Source organism: Boleophthalmus pectinirostris, unplaced genomic scaffold (genome assembly GCF_026225935.1).
Source record: "Boleophthalmus pectinirostris isolate CB_2022bp ecotype Guang Dong unplaced genomic scaffold, ASM2622593v1 HiC_scaffold_12, whole genome shotgun sequence".
In the NCBI taxonomy this organism is placed as follows: Eukaryota; Metazoa; Chordata; class Actinopteri; order Gobiiformes; family Gobiidae; genus Boleophthalmus; species Boleophthalmus pectinirostris.
In genome coordinates this window covers 38,147,160-38,166,588 of record NW_026571018.1, presented here as the reverse complement: position 1 = coordinate 38,166,588, position 19,429 = coordinate 38,147,160, and the positions used below count along the sequence as shown (strand labels likewise).

The 19,429-nt window shown below is 41.3% G+C and overlaps 1 protein-coding gene across 1 annotated transcript in view; it reads left to right on the top strand.

The window, feature by feature from the left end:
* Window positions 1–19,429, top strand: part of tmem132e (transmembrane protein 132E) — a 186,004-nt gene that overhangs the window by 158,755 nt on the left and 7,820 nt on the right. Inside the window, exon 7 of the mRNA XM_020924922.2 lies at window positions 6,162–6,441. Coding sequence (XP_020780581.1) covers window positions 6,162–6,441 — 280 coding nt within the window. The remainder of the gene's footprint in view (window positions 1–6,161; window positions 6,442–19,429) is intronic.

Here is a 19,429-nt window from a genome sequence, read left to right as displayed (position 1 = left end):
TTGCTTGAAAAACGGTCCATATCTGTGAAATGAAATAACGTACTGTATAAAGATCATTCGGGCCTCTAAACCCATATGTACATTCTTAAAGAATAATATTGTACTATAACGTTTTTGATTTTTGGTAAGGTGTTAGGTATAGGCCTAAGGTTTTCAAAAATCCATGGATACAAGTTGGGGTGTGCCCCTAGTGGCAGGTTTGCATAAAATCCAAAATGGCCCCACTGAAAAGAGAAAAGGTTGTATCTACACTTTCATTAGTCTTAAATTGTTGTAAAATGTTTTTCTACTTTGTTTGATACAAGGAATTCAATTCTGATATATTCTTCTTATTTTTAGTCATTTTTTTAAGTTCAGTCTATTATCATAGTCATATTTAACTGAAATTGTCTATATCTCTGAAAAAGTCATTTTGAATTGAATTGAATTGAATTGACTAGACTAGTCTAACCCAGGGAAAGTTCACAGTCCCTGGGTAGAGGACCAAGAGTCTCCCCCCGGCCAGAAGGTTAGAGTTACCATGGCACCATGGACCAGGACAATAGTCCTTTGGCTCACCACATGTGATCTTTCACACTATAGTGAAAGGTATTTACCAGACGTTTTAAGCAAATTGGACTCAGCAGCAGTGTTTTGCATTAATGCAAACCACTGCTCCAACACGCCCACATGAGTGACCTGTCCAGTCAACAAAGAAAAGCACCTTGGAGGTAAAACTATGGGTCTAGGGCCCTGAGTGATATATAAATGTGACTTTTTCAGAGATATAGACAGCTTATTTCAGTTAAATATGACTATGATAATAGATTTAACATACAAATTTACTAAAAATAAGAAGAATATATCAGAATTGAATTCCTTGTATCAAACAAAGTAGAAAAATTACATTTTACAACAATTTAAGACTAAAGGAAGCGTAGATACAACCTTTTCTCTTTTCAGTGGGGGCCAGTTTGGATTTTATGCGTACCTGCCACTAGGGGCACACCCCAACTTGTATCCATGGATACATATTTTTGAAAATCTTAGACCTATACCTAACACCCTGCCAAAAATCAAAAACTTTTCCAGAAGTGCACGATTTTCATGAATCCACCCCTGGCTAGACCCTGACTATAATCTTCCACAGTATGGCATTAAACCATATCTATCTCCATGACAGTGTCCTAAAGTATGGCTCTTTAAGTTTCTATTTCCATGAAATGATGCAGGTGACATGTGACCTCCAAGTGACACACTGAACCTTTAAGGGTAACTCTGTTAGAACATGAGCAAAATACAGAGGAATGAAAGTATTCACGGGGTTCAGAGTGATGAAAAATGATCTCAGTTACCAAGGCAATTAGATAGATACTAGATACTTACTTTAATATCTCGAATTTTAGGCAGCATACAATACATAACATCAATTTATATACATTTATCAAATTATAGTTACGTGTTGAATAGTCGTAAGGCGTGTGGTACAAACGACTTCCAGAGTGTGTCCATGGAGCAGGACAGAGACAACAACCTGGCCACAAAGGTGCTCTCCTGTCGGTGATGGTGCTGTGTAGGTGCTGCAGGATGGTCAGGAGCTTGTTTAGGACCCTCTTCTCAGCCAAAGATGTGAGTGAGTCAAGCTCTGCTCCTAATACAGCTCGTGCCTTCCAGCTTATCCAAGTGCACAGCGTCCTTCATTAATTATTAATTAATCATTGTATTTATATAGCACCTTTCAAGACACCCAAAGTGCTTTACAGTTCATTATTCAGTCACTCCACACTTGTGTTGATGGTGGCAAGCTACAATTGTAGCCACAGCTGCCCTGGGGCAGGCTGATAGAAGTGAGGCTGCCATTCTGCACCATCGGTCTCATACTGGAGGCTTCCTGCCCAGCAGACCACAGAGTTGAATTGACTTTCTGCCCACAAAAAGACGGTAACATCAGCTGTCTGCTGCATCAAACCTACAGGATACATTTACGGCCGCTCTCCCTGGTGCTCCCTGTCCAGACACATCAGAGACTCACTCACTCCATCTTCAAACTAACCCTGAAAAGCACCTGTTTATAATTGCATTCAAATAACTGTGTCTCCATGTCTACATAATGTATTCGTGGGGCCTGCAGATTTAGACGAGGGATGTCAAAAGTATTGAAAATCAAATATTCATTCATACTAAAACTCATATTGAAACTAGGTACTTATTTGAGCAGATATCGACATAAAAAATGTCCCATTCACAGGACAGAACCTGAACAGCTTTAGCTGTGTCAGAACAAGTGTAAGAGCATAAGAGCATGAAAGTGTGAGCAGCTGTAATCAGGCCGCAGTGTTTGACATTCTGATGCAGGTCTGCATATGAGTGAGAGCGCTCCAAATGATGTCATCACACGAGGACTCTGCCGAATGATGTCATCTAACGGTGACACAGCAGTTTAACTCCTGGCTGCAAAATGGATTACACAACTTGCCAAAGGGCAGTTAGTCGAGCAAGCACAGCACAGGTGGGACGGCTGCCACCGGGCACAGCCTCTGCTCTGGTTACACAGGAGATGGACAGCCTGTTTCCCAGTCGTCAGCAGTCGGATTTCCTTGATAAATTGTTTGCCTAGCCTACAACCACTGAGAGGCAAGTTATTTCAAAACTGTAATGTATTATTTATGACTTGTTACTGTCATTTCAAAGTAATTAGTTGCATTACAATATTACTGCATTTAAAATATAAGGCATTACACGACTACTGCAGCACTTTTAAGTTACTCTCACCAAAATAACTACGAAGATGCTGAACTTTTGCGCCGTATATGGACTGAACCAGGACTGAACCAGAACTGAACCAGAACTGAACCAGGATTAAACCAGGTCTAAACCAAGACTGAACCAGGACTAAACCAGGACTGAACCAGAACTGAACCAGGACTGAACCAGAACTGAACCAGGATTAAACCAGGTCTAAACCAAGACTGAACCAGGACTAAACCAGGACTGAACCAGAACTGAACCAGAACTGAACCAGGATTAAGCCAGGTCTAAACCAAGACTGAACCAGGACTAAACTAGGACTTAACTAGGTCTAAACCGAGGACTGGAACCGAGGACTAAACCAGGACTAATCTAGGTCTAAACCAGGACTAAATTAGGACTAAACCAGAGCTGAACCAGGACTGAACCATTTCAGAGTGGAGTTCTGCACTGGTCCTTTAGCTCGCGGTCACCCAACAAGTCTACACGGGCGCGTCTCCAGCGTTTCATGGTGATTTTTGTGAATTTGTATGAAGAAAAACCCACCGCTTCAATCCAGGTTAAAAAAACGATTGTAAGGCGTGTTACTCACATTTGTACCGAGTAAAATATATTCTATTCTAGACTATTTTTTTTCCCTGTAATGCCACATTACTGTTTTACAGCAAAAAGCAATGCATTCCAGTAATTTGTTACTTTTATAACACGTTACTCACAAAACTGCCTACAACATAATCAGCGTGTGTCCCGCTAATGGAACTACTGCACTTTTTAAAAATATATATATAGGTTTAATGATTTTGCATAATATGGGAGTATTAATGAGGGGAGCGGGGGGAAAAACTTGCTCATTTCTGTGTTTTCCATGAAGCTAGTACCAACATTGTCGAGTCACAGCAATTGAGTATTTGTTTACCTGTTGCTATGGTGATGGCACTGGAGCAGTGATTGAGCTGCTGCCGGACCACTTGTGTGTTATGCAAAATTAATCCTCACTGACTGGTATAAAGTAGTCTGTCTCTACTGGAGACAAACACATGGACATTTCTCTGGTTCAGACACTAGACTGACTAGACTGAAGGTGTTTTCGAAGGTAAAAAGCTGCACATGTTTTGGATCTGCCATATGAACTGAACCAATACTCTGATACTCTCTTAATGGTGCGTACAACTGTATCCCGCTCTCGACGTAAACATCATCATCATCATCATCATCGCGATTCCAGCTCTCACAGATAAATTATGTTGTTGTGTCCTTGGGCAAGACACTTAACCCATCTCACCCCCAGTGTCTGCGTACAACGGTGTGTGAATGTGAGCGAGTGGTTCCTTGTTGTATAAATGGCTTTGAGCGCCTTGAAGGTGGAAAAGCTTTATATAAAGACCATAGTGACCATTTAACATTCACCATTGTAAAGGTGGAATCATTTCTCTCGCTGTAAGAACCGCAGTGTCTGTGATGGAGTGAGCAGAGTGAAGGAGCTGGTGCTTGTGGGTCTGCGCTGAGTCCAGTTCAGTGCAGAGGAGCTGCTGCCGAGGCTCTGCCCAAGGCCCAGAGACGTTCCCTCCGAGCTGATGATTACAGTTTTTTAGTTTGTTGAAAAATAGCCACCAAAAAAAAGTATTTATTGAGCAATTATTATTTGGAACATATCTTTCTGAGCAGACAGACATACACATGGTTATCTGAGTCGAGCACGGAGCAGCAAGGATGTTCTATTTGAGTTATTGATAAGGTCTGCAGTAAGTCGGATGAGGAGAGCACCACAGCCTGTTCCATTATGTCTGGATATTCCAGTATAAATGTGTCTTTAGATTTTTGAATTTTTGACGTAAGTGCAGAGAAGTAGGTGTAGATCAGGGCTGAAGAATGACAGTGAGCACTAAAACCTGGAATACAATGATACAGGAGCACTCACACACGCATGTGTCAATGAAATACCTGGACACACCTTCTCATTCAGTGTCTACATTTTATATACACATGGAAGAGATCAAAGATATGATATATGAGATATGATCAGTTTAAATTGAAATCCTCCCATTGCTTTGTGTACAGAGCTGCAAACCCTTGGCCTTGGCCTCAGTGAACTTCTTGATGAAGTCTCCTGAAATGGTTTTCACTTAACAGATGTGTGGTGTCAAAAAATGGACCAAACCAGGGTTCAAAGTAAAGGGTGACTGTATGTGTTTAATCTAAAACAAGTGTTGAGTTATTTGTGTGTATTTCTGTTACATTCTAGTAGTGTACGGTGACTTTTATGTGTAGGTAAGCAGACTTTGGCTGGACATTTAGTTGATAACAATTTAATAACGCTGCTTTTCTTGCAAACTACATTGCAAATGAGTATATTTATTTTACTCACATTAATTGCATGTGCACTGAGCCATTTTGGCCTTAAATTAGAGAAACCTAGACCAGAGAGTTTAGTAACATTTGTATATTGGACTGTATTTGACACCATCTTTGTACACACAGGGCTATTTGTTTCTGCTTCTGCTCTTATTTATCCAGCTGAGCCTTCAGTACATTTGTTGTCTAGTATTATTATTATTATGTATCTATAGAAACCATATGAGTGACATATGACACCTATACACACATGTAATGCAATCACTACACAAAAGGCACATTCATGCATTTATAATAACACAGCGTGATGTGTCACAAACATAACCTTAAACACAGCAGTGCTTTAGAACAGCGCGCCATCACTCACTTCTCACACATGCAGAAAACCTCATTTAACCTGAAACGTCCTGCATTTCCCTGAAGCAGAGTAGGTCCAGGACACACACATGTTCCTCCACACACGTGTGTAATAGTGCTGTTATTCCACTCACACTGTCGCTCCTTCATAAACACACAGATGAGACGGACTCCTCGCTGCACGAGCCACTCACTCCACTGCTCCGTCCGGATCCTCCATTTCACACAAAATAGCCCTGAAACTAACACACTGTTTGATTAAATGACGGCTTTTATTTCAAACTAATATGTAATTATTATAAACGCAAAGCTGCTGACTTGTTACTAAAAACAAGTTATTTTTAGCCACTTGTGTTGAAAGTTCGTGCTGCTGTTGTCGTCTCCTGCCGCTCGTGCACTTACGTGAATTTGCCGCACACCTCCGGTTCCCGTGGATGATGATATGGGTTTATTCAGAGCCGTTTGAGTTGGCTGTGGTTGTCAGTGCGCATGTGCAAACCTCTAAAATAACCGGCTGGCCTCTTCGGTTGTAAAAGTAAACTATGTAAACTATTGAATTATGCTTTTGACACATAATTATTGTAGATTTTATCATAGTTTTGATGCCTTCAGAGTGAATCTACAGTGTAAATAATCATGGAAATAAAGAAGAAACGTGAATGAAAACGTGTGTCCAGACTTTTGATTGCTCGTGTGTGTGTGTGTGTGTGTGTGTGTGTGTGCAGGAGTGCGAGGGACAGTGAGGGGGAGGACGACGATGAAGAGCGCCGCATCACTCGAGGCTGTACCCTGCAGTTCCAGCGCGCTCAGGTCAAAGTGCTCACGCAGTTCCACACCACCTCCACCGAGGGCACGGACCAGGTCATCACCATGCTGGGGCCCGACTGGCAGCTGGACGTCACTGAGCTGGTGCAGGACTCCCTGAAGGTGGGCGACGCGCGGGTGGCAGAGCTGGTGGACCGCACGGTGCTGGTGGGACTGGAGCTCGGGACCACCACTATCAAGGTATGGGCATGACACAGAGCACAATAAATACGAAAATAAATGACATATAGAGTAGTAGTGTAGAGTAGTAATGTTTAAAATTACAGATAAAGTAAATGATTCTTCTCAGGTAATTTTACATTTTCAGCTGAGGATATTTAAAGTTGGACTAAACACCTCAACTCCAATAACAACAACATTTAAACAAAGCTGCTTAAATAGACAGGACCTGGAGGAATAAAGAAGAGAGTGAGTATCTGTAATCACACTGTAAAATCTAACACTAGGGTTCACTTGCATTCAGCTCGTTTACTTTACTCACAGCTACAAATTAGTGGATCTTAATGATTGTGGTAAAGTAACAGTTATTTTGAGGGTGAAAAAAGCACATGAATTGTCAATTAGACTCAGGTCAACTTGAATGAGACGAGTAACGGGAGGAGTCCAGCTCCATTTCCCAGTCTGTTCCGCTCCTCCTTTTGCGACCTCCCTGTTTTTCCGACAGCCGCCACTCATTCCCTGATCCTCCCAGAGCGACTCTATATCCTCCCTCTGTTCATCCAGTCTGTGCTCAATTCCACCTGTTTTGTTTCTTCAAGTATTTTAAGTTCTAAGTGTGGGGGTCTTGGTTGAGTTGAGGAATGACTGAGCTTTATTATTTTATTGTTTCACATGTTACGATGTGTTTGAACTTAAGATGAACTAAAGTTTTGTAACATTTTTTTCAAAGACTAATACATATTTAAATCCTTGTACCTGGTGCAGATTTAAATGACATTATTGTAGAACAGAACCTGTTTTTACTCTAACTTGTGTCTAAAAGTAACATTTACTTGCTCAGTTCAAGGCAATCGGTTTCCATGTTTTACCAAGTAAGATGAACTTCCTCTTAAAATAAAAGTTACTACAGATTTCAGATTTGAGGAACTGACTGACTCGTTGGCACAGCTTCACAACATGAGTTCTATGAATGAAAACTAAAATACACTAATGAGATGAAAGATGAATTACTTGTAAGATTTAGATTCACAGTCCACTTTAGTCAGTTTGTTCAGGGCAATCGGTTTTCCTGATTTTTTTTTTTTCAAGGTCTACTTATTAGATTTTCAGTGCAGAGCAGTCATGATGTCACCATCTACTTGAAATTGCAGAGACAGCGCAGACTTGGGTTTAGTTTTTGACAAGTGAGTGCTGTTTGGACACATGTAGGACTGTGTTAAAACCATAGACTGTATAAATAACTTGAGAAATACTGTGTACTGCAGATTAGTGTTGTCACGAAACTCGATTTCAGTATTAAGGAATAGACTCAATACTAATTCCATTACCACAGTGATGATTAAAAACACCCTTTACCTCAGCAATAGAAAGTCATTTTAAACATTAAGTAGTAGTACTTTCTTTTATATTACCATGGGGTTATTCAGCTTTCAGGAAAGGTTCATTTCTGTCCACCAAATGGGACTTGTGCTCAAATTAGTTATGTTACTAGTTTAAATATGGATTACTATATGATTTCCGATACTTTTGACCATCCTACACCATACTTTGTACTGCAGATATACTTTATACTGCAGATATACTTTGTACTGCAGACAGTTTGGGGCTGTCAGAACACAACAGCCCCCTGATGGATGTTTCCCAAAATGAACTAATTCCAAGCACACACGGCGTCATTTAAATGAGTAATGGCACATTTATTATCAGGCTGAGATGAGTAATTGCTTTATACCTCCAGATAAAAGCTGCCACATTGAGTCATCAAAGCAGATAAATAGTGTTTACCCACTTATCTGTGCCTCCCCTCCACCAAAGCACAATCACTACAGCACCACAGCTTCAACTTGAGTTCTGTACCTGTCTGAACAAGAGCTCTCACATAAACAGCATCACAGACTGGGTGAGGACGATATGTAATTCTCACGACTGGGGCTGTCGAAAATCTGAAATTTGTCGATATATGAACTAGTATCGAAAGTAGACACTCATTTGAGCAAGTCCCATTCACAGCACAGAAATGAGCCTTTCCTGAATGTCTTTAGAATGACCTGGAGCACATATGTATAAGAGCACATCAGAGGTAAGACTTGGACTCGAGTCAGACTTGAGTCACTATTTTTAGGACTTGAGACTTGGCTTGATAAAATGGACAAAGACTTGGGACTTGACTCAGACTTGTGGCCTGTGACTTGAGAAGACTTGGTGCTTCTCCTAAAACGGGGTGTCAAACTCATTTTGGTCCGGGGGCCGTATCCAACCTACTTTGATCCCAAAGGGGCCGGATCAGAAAACTCATGTCATATAAACCCCAAAAATAACAATAAGTTCAAATATTTGTGCAGAAAAATGCAAATCTATTACAGAAATCTTTTTAAATTGATGAACTCTTCTTTTACAAAATATTATAATATTATGAACAACCTGAAACTTTAAGAAAAACGCAATTTCAACACAATGTTTTAACATGAACTTGTGTGCAAAAAGGAATAAATCTATTTTTCTTGGAAAATCCTGCACTCGGCTCCACTTTTCTCATGTTGGACATTTTTCTGATGAGGGTGTCACGGTCAACAGTCAAAACGATCGTCCTTTAAGAGCGTTTGGAAAGAGACAAGTCTTCATTTGTGCTGCTCTGGTGGGAGGGGCCACGTACAGAGACGCTGGAGACGCTGATATGATAAGCACAACAGGAAATTAACAATATTTTAATAGAAAATATAATTAAAATATTTTTGTAAAAAATCAGCCGAGGGCCAGATTAAAGGTCTTGGAGGACCGGATCTGGCCCCCGGGCCGTATGTTTGACACCTGTGTCCTAAAACAATATGTTTTAGAAAATACTTTTCTCTACAGTTGATAAATGCTGTGTTTAATTTTACAGGAACAAACTGGAACATGTCTCTCCCACTTCTGTTTGTTACTTTGGATGTGACTGAAATACTGTGAGATAGTATCCTCAAAAAATGTACTACAGTATTAGTCAGTAATATGCAGTACAGTACAGAAAAACAGAAGGAACTACACAGAACTTGATCCTTCCATTTCAGTGCATGAAAAAATAACTCTTATTTATCACTTTCACATCTGAATTCTTTCTGTTCTGAACATAATGATTCACACTAAGATCTTCTCAAGACATTTAAAAAGGAAAAAAATAACATTTCTACAACTCATATATAAATATACCATGACCTTTTAAGTACAATCTAGTTTAAAATTCATATAAATGGCAACAACCTAAGCTGCATTTGGTACTTTGGTTTAAAGACTTGACTTGAAGCTCAAAGCAAACAACTTGGACTTGACTTGGACTTATGGGCCAGTGACTTGAGACTCAATTTGGACTTGCCTGTATTTGACATGGACTTGACTCGGACTTGAGGTCAAAGATTTGAGACTTACTTGAGACTTGCAAAACAACGACCATTGCGGATCATGGGAAAAGAAAAGAAAGTACTACCATAAACTGTCGAAAATCACATTCTGTTGTCTGAAAGAACGTTTGTATCATCACTGTGATATCAGGATCACAATATCACAACATTTCATTTCATTTTATAGTTTTTCAACACAAAATAACACTTGTCCTTTTCATTTAAATCCACTGTACTTGATTTTTACTGTGTCAAAACGTGAAAAACAGTGATTCAAAGTTGTTCCTCACTTACCTTTTGCATTCTGAGTATCCTAATTATTCACCATGATGAGTTTATGAGTGTTTTTTTCACAACTTTCAGAGACTAATGCCTTTGTTTTGCCATCACTGTAAAGATAACAATAATTAGCATGATAATAGCGCACATCTTGATTATCATTTAATAGTCAAATAACATTTTGTTTTCGTGCCTGTTTGAGAAAATATGTCATACCCTGGAACAGATATATACTTTTATACTACAATAAATAGCATGAGAACTAGGGGTGTGCAAAAAATATTGGAATATCGATATATCGTATCGTTTAATGTGATGAAACAGTATCGATATCGTGGGCTACTGTATCGATATATCACCAAGAGTATTTTTACGTGTGTTTTACTAAATTATTTTGTTACAGAGCTACAGTTTTGTGGCTTGTGGAGTGAAAGGAAACTCATTTATGCGACACATTTGACATTTTCACTGTTTTGATGAATAAATGTTTGTGTTTCATATGAACTTTACACAAGAAGTGGTTTAACAAAGACTTTAGTATCACAGTCATGTTTTAGACTTTATTTTTTATTGAACCGTATCGAATCGATTTGAAATATATCATATCAAATCGAAAGTGCACTGTATCGAGATATGTATCGTATCGGCAACTTCTTAATGATACCCAGCCCTAATGAGAACTATGATAATAGCACGATAACACTTACGACAGCACTTCCTGATTATCAAACACTTTATAATCAGATGCAAACGCACACAGCAAACTTGTTTTGACCTCAAGAGTTGCTTACACATATATATCTGTTTCTACTGTATCTGTACTGTGCTCAGATACTTGGGGAAAGTGAGTCGCAGAGTCTGACCTTCTTGCTGTGAGGTGAAAGTGCCCACCATCCGTTTCAATCGAGCACATCATATTTGATTGGTCCCCTCCTGCTCTGCTCCACCTCACTCTCCCTTGTCTCCCATTACAGCACATGTAGTTTAGCCCAGACTAATGAGATCTAAGCACAAACCGCATTTCCCAGCATGCACTACAGCAAATTACAGGAAAGTCCAACGTCGGGGCGCTCCTGGAGTTTTGAACTGTCAGTCCCGCTTCAGCCAGTCATCTGTCACAGCTCCCACATGGCCGCGTTTGTTAGGGTCTAGTCACGTGACCGATGGGGGGCCAATCACGACGCAGAGAGGAGCTTTGCAGAGGCCAGTGCCTGTAAAACCCAGAAGGAAGTCGCAGTGATTGAGGCCTGGGAAAGTGCAATTAGAAAAAGGATTAGGACACAAAGAGAGAGGCGCGCGCTAAAGGAACAGCTCTGTGTGATCGGCTTACAGGAGGCAGCTTCTGTGGAGGCTGAGGGGACATGTTCAGATGGACATGTCATTTCTGTCTCTGTACAAAGCAGCAGGAGACGTGCCAGTGATTACAGGCGTCAAGAAGGCCCATACAATACTCCATTATGTACCGCACTCACATGTCAGTGGGTGGGCCTGAAGGATCTGTGGACGTCTGTGGAAGTCCATTGAGGCTCCAGTGTGGTTACTGGTCCACAGCAGTGCTCATACCAGACTCATGTGTGTGTCACTCTGTGAGGTCTACACATGATCAGTCTGTGATGACTCTCACTGAAAGGAAAAGCAAAACGTCACTGTGAATCTGATTGGTCGAAACATCATAACAGCAGAACAAGACAAAAATCAAACCTCACTTAAATCCAGTTGAAATAAAAGCACATTCATCTGTTCTGTCCACAAACACACATGCTTCCTTCTGCACATTCGTCTCAAATACCCATGTACTTCAGCAGAACGTGTATTACCCCAGTACACATACTGTATAAGCGGCTCTTGAAATGTCAGTCTGCTGTGTACTTACTGCCTGCATCGAATATTAAGTATTTCATTGTCTGAAGTTAATCTTTCATGTTATTTTTCCACTTCATTTGCTCATTTCATCACAAAAGACTTTTTTTTTTTTTTGACTAAATTTTACCCAGATGTCGCTAATGGATAATGGAATGAATTGTTTTTCATATCGACTTTCTAAGTAGTGAATCTTTTAATCCAGAGATGAACAAAGGCTGCCCTCTCAACCACGTGCTGGACTTAAGTCCTCATCGTAAGCCACAAACCATCAGAGATTTCAGTAATATCTGTGTGCACAACACTAGCTCATCTTCTTATGATGTTTGAAGAGAATCTTCAAACATCTGAGCAGCAGAGCTCCTCCATCCATGATGATGAGGATCTTTGTGCACGTGAACACATCTGGGTGGGAGTGAGTTGGTGCGAGTGTACACAGGCAGTGGAGATGGAGCAGGTTAAGTGTCTTGCCCAAGAACAGAACAACAGTATTCAGGGTTCCCACAGTCATGGAAATCCTGGAAATTGAAAATGTCATTTTCCAGGCCTGGAAAAGTCGTGGAATTTTAGTATCTCTTTCAGGCAACTCCAGTGTTGAGCGTTAAGTTATCATTAGGTTATTGTGATTATTGCTGAACATCTGCACCTTTTGTTGAAAAGAGACGACAATAAATGCACTGACAGGATTTTGAATGTTCAAAAACTATAATCCCAAACCAAAAGGTAAAGAGTTCTCATTTCATGCTTAGCCCTAAAAGTCTCATCAATTCTACACATGTAGGTGCCGTAAGGTCATGGAAAATTCACTTTAGGTCATGAAAAAGTCAATCAGTTTTGTCAGTGAAAAAGAGCGGGAGCCCTGAATATCATCTGTGGGAGCTGGAATCTCACAGCCAAACTGTGAGCCAGAGGATGTGACCTGTCATCCAAAGATGTTTATGTCAGGATTCAAACTGGCAACCATCAGCTCAGAGAACGAGCACCTGCCGCTGTGCAGCAGTCTGCAGTGTCTAGGCAGGACTTGTGTGTGTAATATACGAAGGCCGTCTGCTCCAAATATATGACGCACTGGGCTCTGTGCAGACCAGGCGTAATGAGGCCTGCTGCTCAGACTAAACCAACTTTATTTATGGACAAGTCTAATTACTTGGACACAGTAGCTCACAAAATCAAATATAAAAACACTTTTAAAGATGCTGACATAGTGCATCTTTAAAAAGTTGCTTTATTGCTCAAAACTGACCTTAACATTATGACTTGCTTTTGCGAGAGACATTTCACAGATCTGACCAGTAACTTCACCTCGTCTTCTTCATGGCGCTAGATACTATAATGCCATACCGTGGAACATTCCAGTAAAAGCAAAATCTTCAGGTGCCAGATCCTCCAGCAGAAATGTTTCATAGTGCATCTTTAATATCCTAGAGCAAATGAAATTGTTGTAAAATCAAAAACAGTAATACAATAAAAAATATTACAAAAATTGCAAAAATGAGACATTTTTTTTTTTTTAATCTCCACTTATGATGAAGATGATGGATTGCTCTGAAGAAAATCGTTCCACACACTCTGCTCCTTAGCTGAGCAATTCAAACAGATCAGATACTTGTTGGTAATAATATGAAACACTAGTTAGATTAGGTCCGTGTCCGTGTGGATGCGTGTGCGCAGATTGATTCCATGCTCTGCTCTGGTGTTTTTACAGAGCGGTCGATGAGGAGCTGTGTGCACATGTCTCTGCTGCACACCGCTCGCTCGTCTATCGATTAAAGGTACAATCAGAACGTGGGCCTCCGCCTCTCAGTCCTCACCTCTGTCACTCCTCCTCAGGCCAATACCGCACACACACACACGAATATCTCCCTATGGGGACAATTGATACAGCCAAATCAAGTCTGGATTTGCCAGGCAGCTCTACAGTACATTTCTGCATGGAGGTAAGGTCAGGCTCGCTTTATTGCCCCCGTAGGGAAATCTGTCTTCGGTAATGGACCCATCCTTCACTGCCATCTCCAGATCTTTACCTAGACTTGGTCAGGATTATATTAGCTCAAGGATTTAACCTACTGTGCGTGTTTCTGAGTGGGGGAAATTCACTCATATACAAAGAGTGTGTGGGGTTTCTGTGGGTGAGAGTGTGGGGTTGGTGTGGGTCAGGGTTTGAGGCTTCTGTGGGTGAGTGTGTGGGGCGTCTGTGGGTGAGAGTGTGGGTGAGTGTTTGGGGTTTCTTTGTGTGAATGTTTGGGGTTTCTGTGGGGTGTGAGTGTGGTGTTTCTGTGGGTGAGAGTGTGGTGTGTTCTGTGGGTGAGTGTTTTGGGTTTCTGTGGGTGAGTTTTGGGTTTCTGTTGGGTGAGTTTGGAGTTTCTGTGGGTGAGAGTGTGGGTGAGTGTTTGGAGTTTCTGTGGGTGAGAGTGTGGAGTTTCTGTGGGTGAGAGTGTGGGTGTTCTGTGGGTGAGTGTTTTGGGTTTCTGTGGGTGAGTGTTTTGGGTTTCTGTGGGTGAGTTTTGGGTTTCTGTGGGTGAGAGTGTGGGTGAGTGTTTGGGGTGTTCTGTGGGTGAGAGTGTGGGTGTTCTGTGGGTGAGAGTGTGGGTGTTCTGTGGGTGAGTGTTTTAGGTTTCTGTGGGTGAGTGTTTTGGGTTTCTGTGGGTGAGTCTTTGGAGTTTCTGTGGGTGAGAGTGTGGGTGGTCTTTGGAGTTTCTGTGGGTGAGAGTGTGAGTGTTCTGTGGGTGAGTGTTTTGGGTTTCTGTGGGTGAGTGTTTTGGGGTTTCTGTGGGTGAGAGTGTGGGTGAGTGTTTTGGGTTTCTGTGGGTGAGAGTGTGGGTGAGAGTGTGGGTGTTCTGTGGGTGAGTGTTTGGGGTTTCTGTGGGTGAGTGTTTTGGGTTTCTGTGGGTGAGAGTTTGGGGTTTCTGTGGGTGAGAGTGTGGGTGTTCTGTGGGTGAGTGTTTGGGGTTTCTGTGGGTGAGTGTTTGGGTTTCTGTGGGTGAGAGTTTTGGGTTTCTGTGGGTGTGAGTGTGGGTGTTCTGTGGGTGAGTGTTTGGGGTTCTGTGGGTGAGAGTGTGGGTGTTTCTGTGGGTGAGAGTGTGGGTGTTCTGTGGGTGAGTGTGATTCTGTGGTGTGAGTGTGGGTTCTGTGGGTGAGTGTTTTGGGTTTCTGTGGGTGAGTGTTTTGGGTTTCTGTGGGTGAGGTTCTGTGTGGTGAGAGTTTGGGGTTTCTGTGGGTGAGAGTGTGGGTGTTCTGTGGGTGAGGTGATTTTCTGTGGGTGAGAGTGTGGGTGTTCTGTGGGTGAGTGTTTTGGGTTTCTGTGGGTGAGTGTTTGGGTTTCTGTGGGTGAGTGTTTTGGGTGTTCTGTGGGTGAGAGTGTGGGTGTTCTGTGGGTGAGTGTTTTGGGGTTTCTGTGGGTGTGTGTTTTGGGTTCTGTGGGTGAGAGTGTTGGTGTTTCTGTGGTGAGAGTGTGGGTGTTCTGTGGGTGAGTGTTTGGGGTTTCTGTGGGTGAGAGTGTGGGTGAGTGTGGGTGTTCTGTGGTGAGTGTTTGGGTTTCTGTGGGTGAGAGTGTGGGTGTTCTGTGGGTCTGTGGGGTGGAGTGTGGGTGAGAGTGTGGGTGTTCTGTGGGTGAGTGTTTGGGTTTTCTGTGGGTGAGAGTGTGGGTTTCTGTGGGTGAGAGTGTGGGTGTGTGGTGTTCTGTGGTGAGTGTGTGGGTGAGTGTTGGGGTTTCTGTGGGTGTGTGTTTTGGGTTTCTGTGGGTGAGAGTGTGGGTGTTTCTGTGGGTGAGAGTGTGGGTGTTCTGTGGGTGAGTGTTTTGGGTTTCTGTGGGTGAGTGTTTGGGGAGCTGTTGCTGATGGATCGGCTCTTCTCCGCACCCTGACACAGGACGACCGGTGCACAGAATTGAATGGTGGATTGGCTTGTCACAGCCTTTATGAGCTTCACAAAGACAATAAAGTGGCTGTCTCCTGTGGACCGACTCTGTGTTTACACGGCTGCTTTGTGTTGACATCCAGTCGAGGAGTTTGCTCGGCTCTAACTCAGGTGTGCGCGATAAATGCCACCGTGTCCCTCTGGCCACTGGTTCTTTTATTAGTGACCAGAGGCGCGTGATTGCTGTGTGGGACTATGCTATGGATTTTCTGTGTTCATAATAAAAATATCCAATAATGCTCTTGCTGTTGTGCTGATAGCCCATCGACGGAAGTAAAATTGTAGTAAAATTCACAAATCAGAGGTGGGTAGTACATTTTTATTAAGTTACGTTAGTACTAAGTTGTGGTTCCTCTTCCCGGTCTACAAGTGTCAAACGCTTCAAGTTGACAATATGAAACGATTTGAACATTTGTGTTTCTATTTTATTTTATTTTTTTAGTCTTACTTGAATAATTTCTTGGACGACTACTTTAAAATTCTGCTTGAGTAATATTATTTTGAAGTAGCCTTAATTTTACATTAATATAATTTTTGGCTCCTCTATCTACCACTGTCATGAATGAACTTTTTACTTACTTACAAAATATTCATATCTATATTTATTCAGACCTCAGACCATGTTTAGCAGTAAAAGCCTCTGTCCAAAGCTGAGCTCACCAGCCTGTCACCCGTCACACTCCCACACAGTGTTTTCATTAGTGGGCATCAGATGATTAAGATAAAACTCTAAATGACGAATATTGTAGTTTCAGTTTTCTTGATGCTCTGGGAAACACTAATGAAACTACTGCACATTGGATCAGGTTGCTGAAGTTGTAGTGTATTGTTTTGTATCGTGCTGTTGTATACAGGATTCCCACAGTCATGGAAATCCTGGAAAAGTCATAGAAATTGTAAATGTCATTTTCCAGGCCTGGGAAAGTCATAGGAATTAGTAAATTCAATGAAAGTTTTGGAAAAGTCATTGAAATGTATGGTGAGGAGAAAATTCAGTTTGTCGTTTGGACAAAAGTTAGTTTGGTGGAAAACATTTCGCAGATCATCCAAGCTGCTTCTTCAGTTCTGGTCAGACGCTGGTGGACACTTCCTTATATCGAGTTAAATAACTACTCTGAAACTAACACACCTACTCGTTTACAGTTTCTGTTAGTTAATTGAAATGTAGTATCTCTTTCATGCAATTCCAGCGTTCTGTTAAATTCTCTTTAGACTATTCTGATTATTTCTGACAATCTGCGCCTTTTGTTTAAAAGAGACGGACAATAAATGCACTGACAGGATTTTGAATGTTCAAAAACTATAATCCCAAACCTTAAAGTGAGTGGAAAGAGTTCACATGTCATATTTAGAACCTAAAAGTCTGACCAATTCTACACATGGAGGTGCCATAAAGTCATGGAAAATTCACTTTAGGTCATGAAAAAGTCATGGAAAAGTTTTGAAATTTTGTCAGTGAAAAAGACTGGGAACCCTGTGTATATTTCTTGTCAGGCAGGAGCATGGGTGGTATGGCCTTATGGGCTTAGCTTTGGACAGGAGCATACTGTAAGGTTTGAGTAGAACCCGGGAGAGATCACTAGATTACTCATTACACATCATACTTGTAGATTATAATGGCAAACAAGATAAAAAAAAATGGTAACATGACATTTTTCTTTCTGACAACAATATCTTGTTAAATTAAAAATGACTTAAATTGAGTGTAAAAAGTTGATGTGAGATGTATTTTCATATTTTAAGTACACCAAGTCTTATTCCACTGGCAGATTATTTTGCCTGTCACGTGAAATTGACTCAAATCATGACAAAACTTTCTTAATTCAAGTCATCTTAACTTTTAGATGTAGTTGTTTGCAGTGTTAAGTCCAGGCTGATACAAAACCATAGAGCAGACAGTTGAGGAAACTTAGCACGGAGCACTTTGAGAAGTGAAAACAGACACAGTGATAGTGAAATGTGTTTGTTGGTTTTGTGTGCAGCAGATCAGACAGTAGAACACAGCGCCACTGTCTGGTCAGAGTGAGGAGTTTGTTTGGAGTTGCTTTCCTTGTGCACAGATTGTTGTTCTGGAGTGAGATATGACCCAACAAAACCAGGCATTCTTTTGATCGTTCTTTTCTTTTTGATTAAGCATTCTTTTGATCATTCGTTTTTGGCAGGATAGACACTTCCAGACACATTGTTGCCTCTCGTAGTCTGTTTTCAGTAGTGCAGGTAGGAGATCAGCTCAAACCCTTGGTGGAGATTGGTGTGATAAATACACACATCCAAAACCGCTGTGACTTTATTTCTCTGATCAACTGGACCATCGTTTAGATCATTTCAGCCCTAGAACTGCCAGTCTCTACTCAACAAATCATAGATGTAAACTTCTAAAACAACAGCTTCATGACATCACGAGGTGAAACTGAACATTTTGAGTTTTGGAGATGCAGACAGACTAATAAAAAAGAGATCCTCAAACATGTGAATGAAACAAAACACAACTCCAGGTCTGTTTTTGAGGAGGTTAGCACATTATAACATAGCTTAGAGTGAGTGAGATAATTTTGTGTAATTTAGAGTTTTTAATGAGCCCTTTGAGCCCAGTCAGTCTTTTGAAGCAGCCTCTTTCTTCTTTGTAGATGCTACATTCTATTAAGACGCGTTTGCTGTCTCCTCTCTCTTCTTTCATAATTGCGAGGGAGTGAGGCTAATAAATATTAGAATGTTTTTAAATGTTGTCTAGTTTATGTGAAAGGTCTATAATGGAAACTCCCAAGACTGTTTCAAATATTCATTTTTTTACTTTGATCTCTGCTTTGCACTTGTCATTTCTTGACCCTGACGTGGCACAGCTGGAGACTCCATCATGAAGCGAAACAAATTGTTCCACATATCTTGCAGCTTATGTCTTCTATTTATATCAAATGTAGAACGTAGCAAACTTAAAGAAATGTGTGTCCAAACGTGTAACTGGTGCTGTAAACATTGTTTCATAAGAGCTGATTCACTGAAACCCGATCACTGTGCAGTAAGAGCAGACTGGCCCTCACTGACCGTCAGCACAGAACAACACTGTGTGAAATGTATTTATAATGGACTTGATAGACTGTCTGAAGGTTTCACATGTTTGTTGAACTTTGATATGGGAACTTCTACGACAAGACCTCACCATGGTTCACGTCTGAAATGGGGAAACAGTGTTTGGTTACTTTGCTTCCCACAAATAGAACACATTTCACACACATGCAAAACTGGACTCACTGGAGCCGCTGCATCTGAATAATCTGGACATAGACACGATCACCTCTGCTTTTGTTTTACTGTTTTAAATGGACCTATGCCGTTTTCTGTTTTTGTTCATTTTCTTTTGATTCTCAGTATTTTGTACTGGGGGCGACAGTAGCTCAGTTGTTGTGAGTGTTTCTCCACCGATCCAAAGGTTGGTGGTTTGAATCCCGCTCTCACAGATAAATGCTGTCATTGTGTCCTCGGTCAAGACACTTAACCCACCTCGCCCCCAGTGTGTGTGTGTGTGTGTGTGTGTGTGTGTGCGCACTGGCATGGGTGCACACAGAATGTCTGAGTGGTTCCTT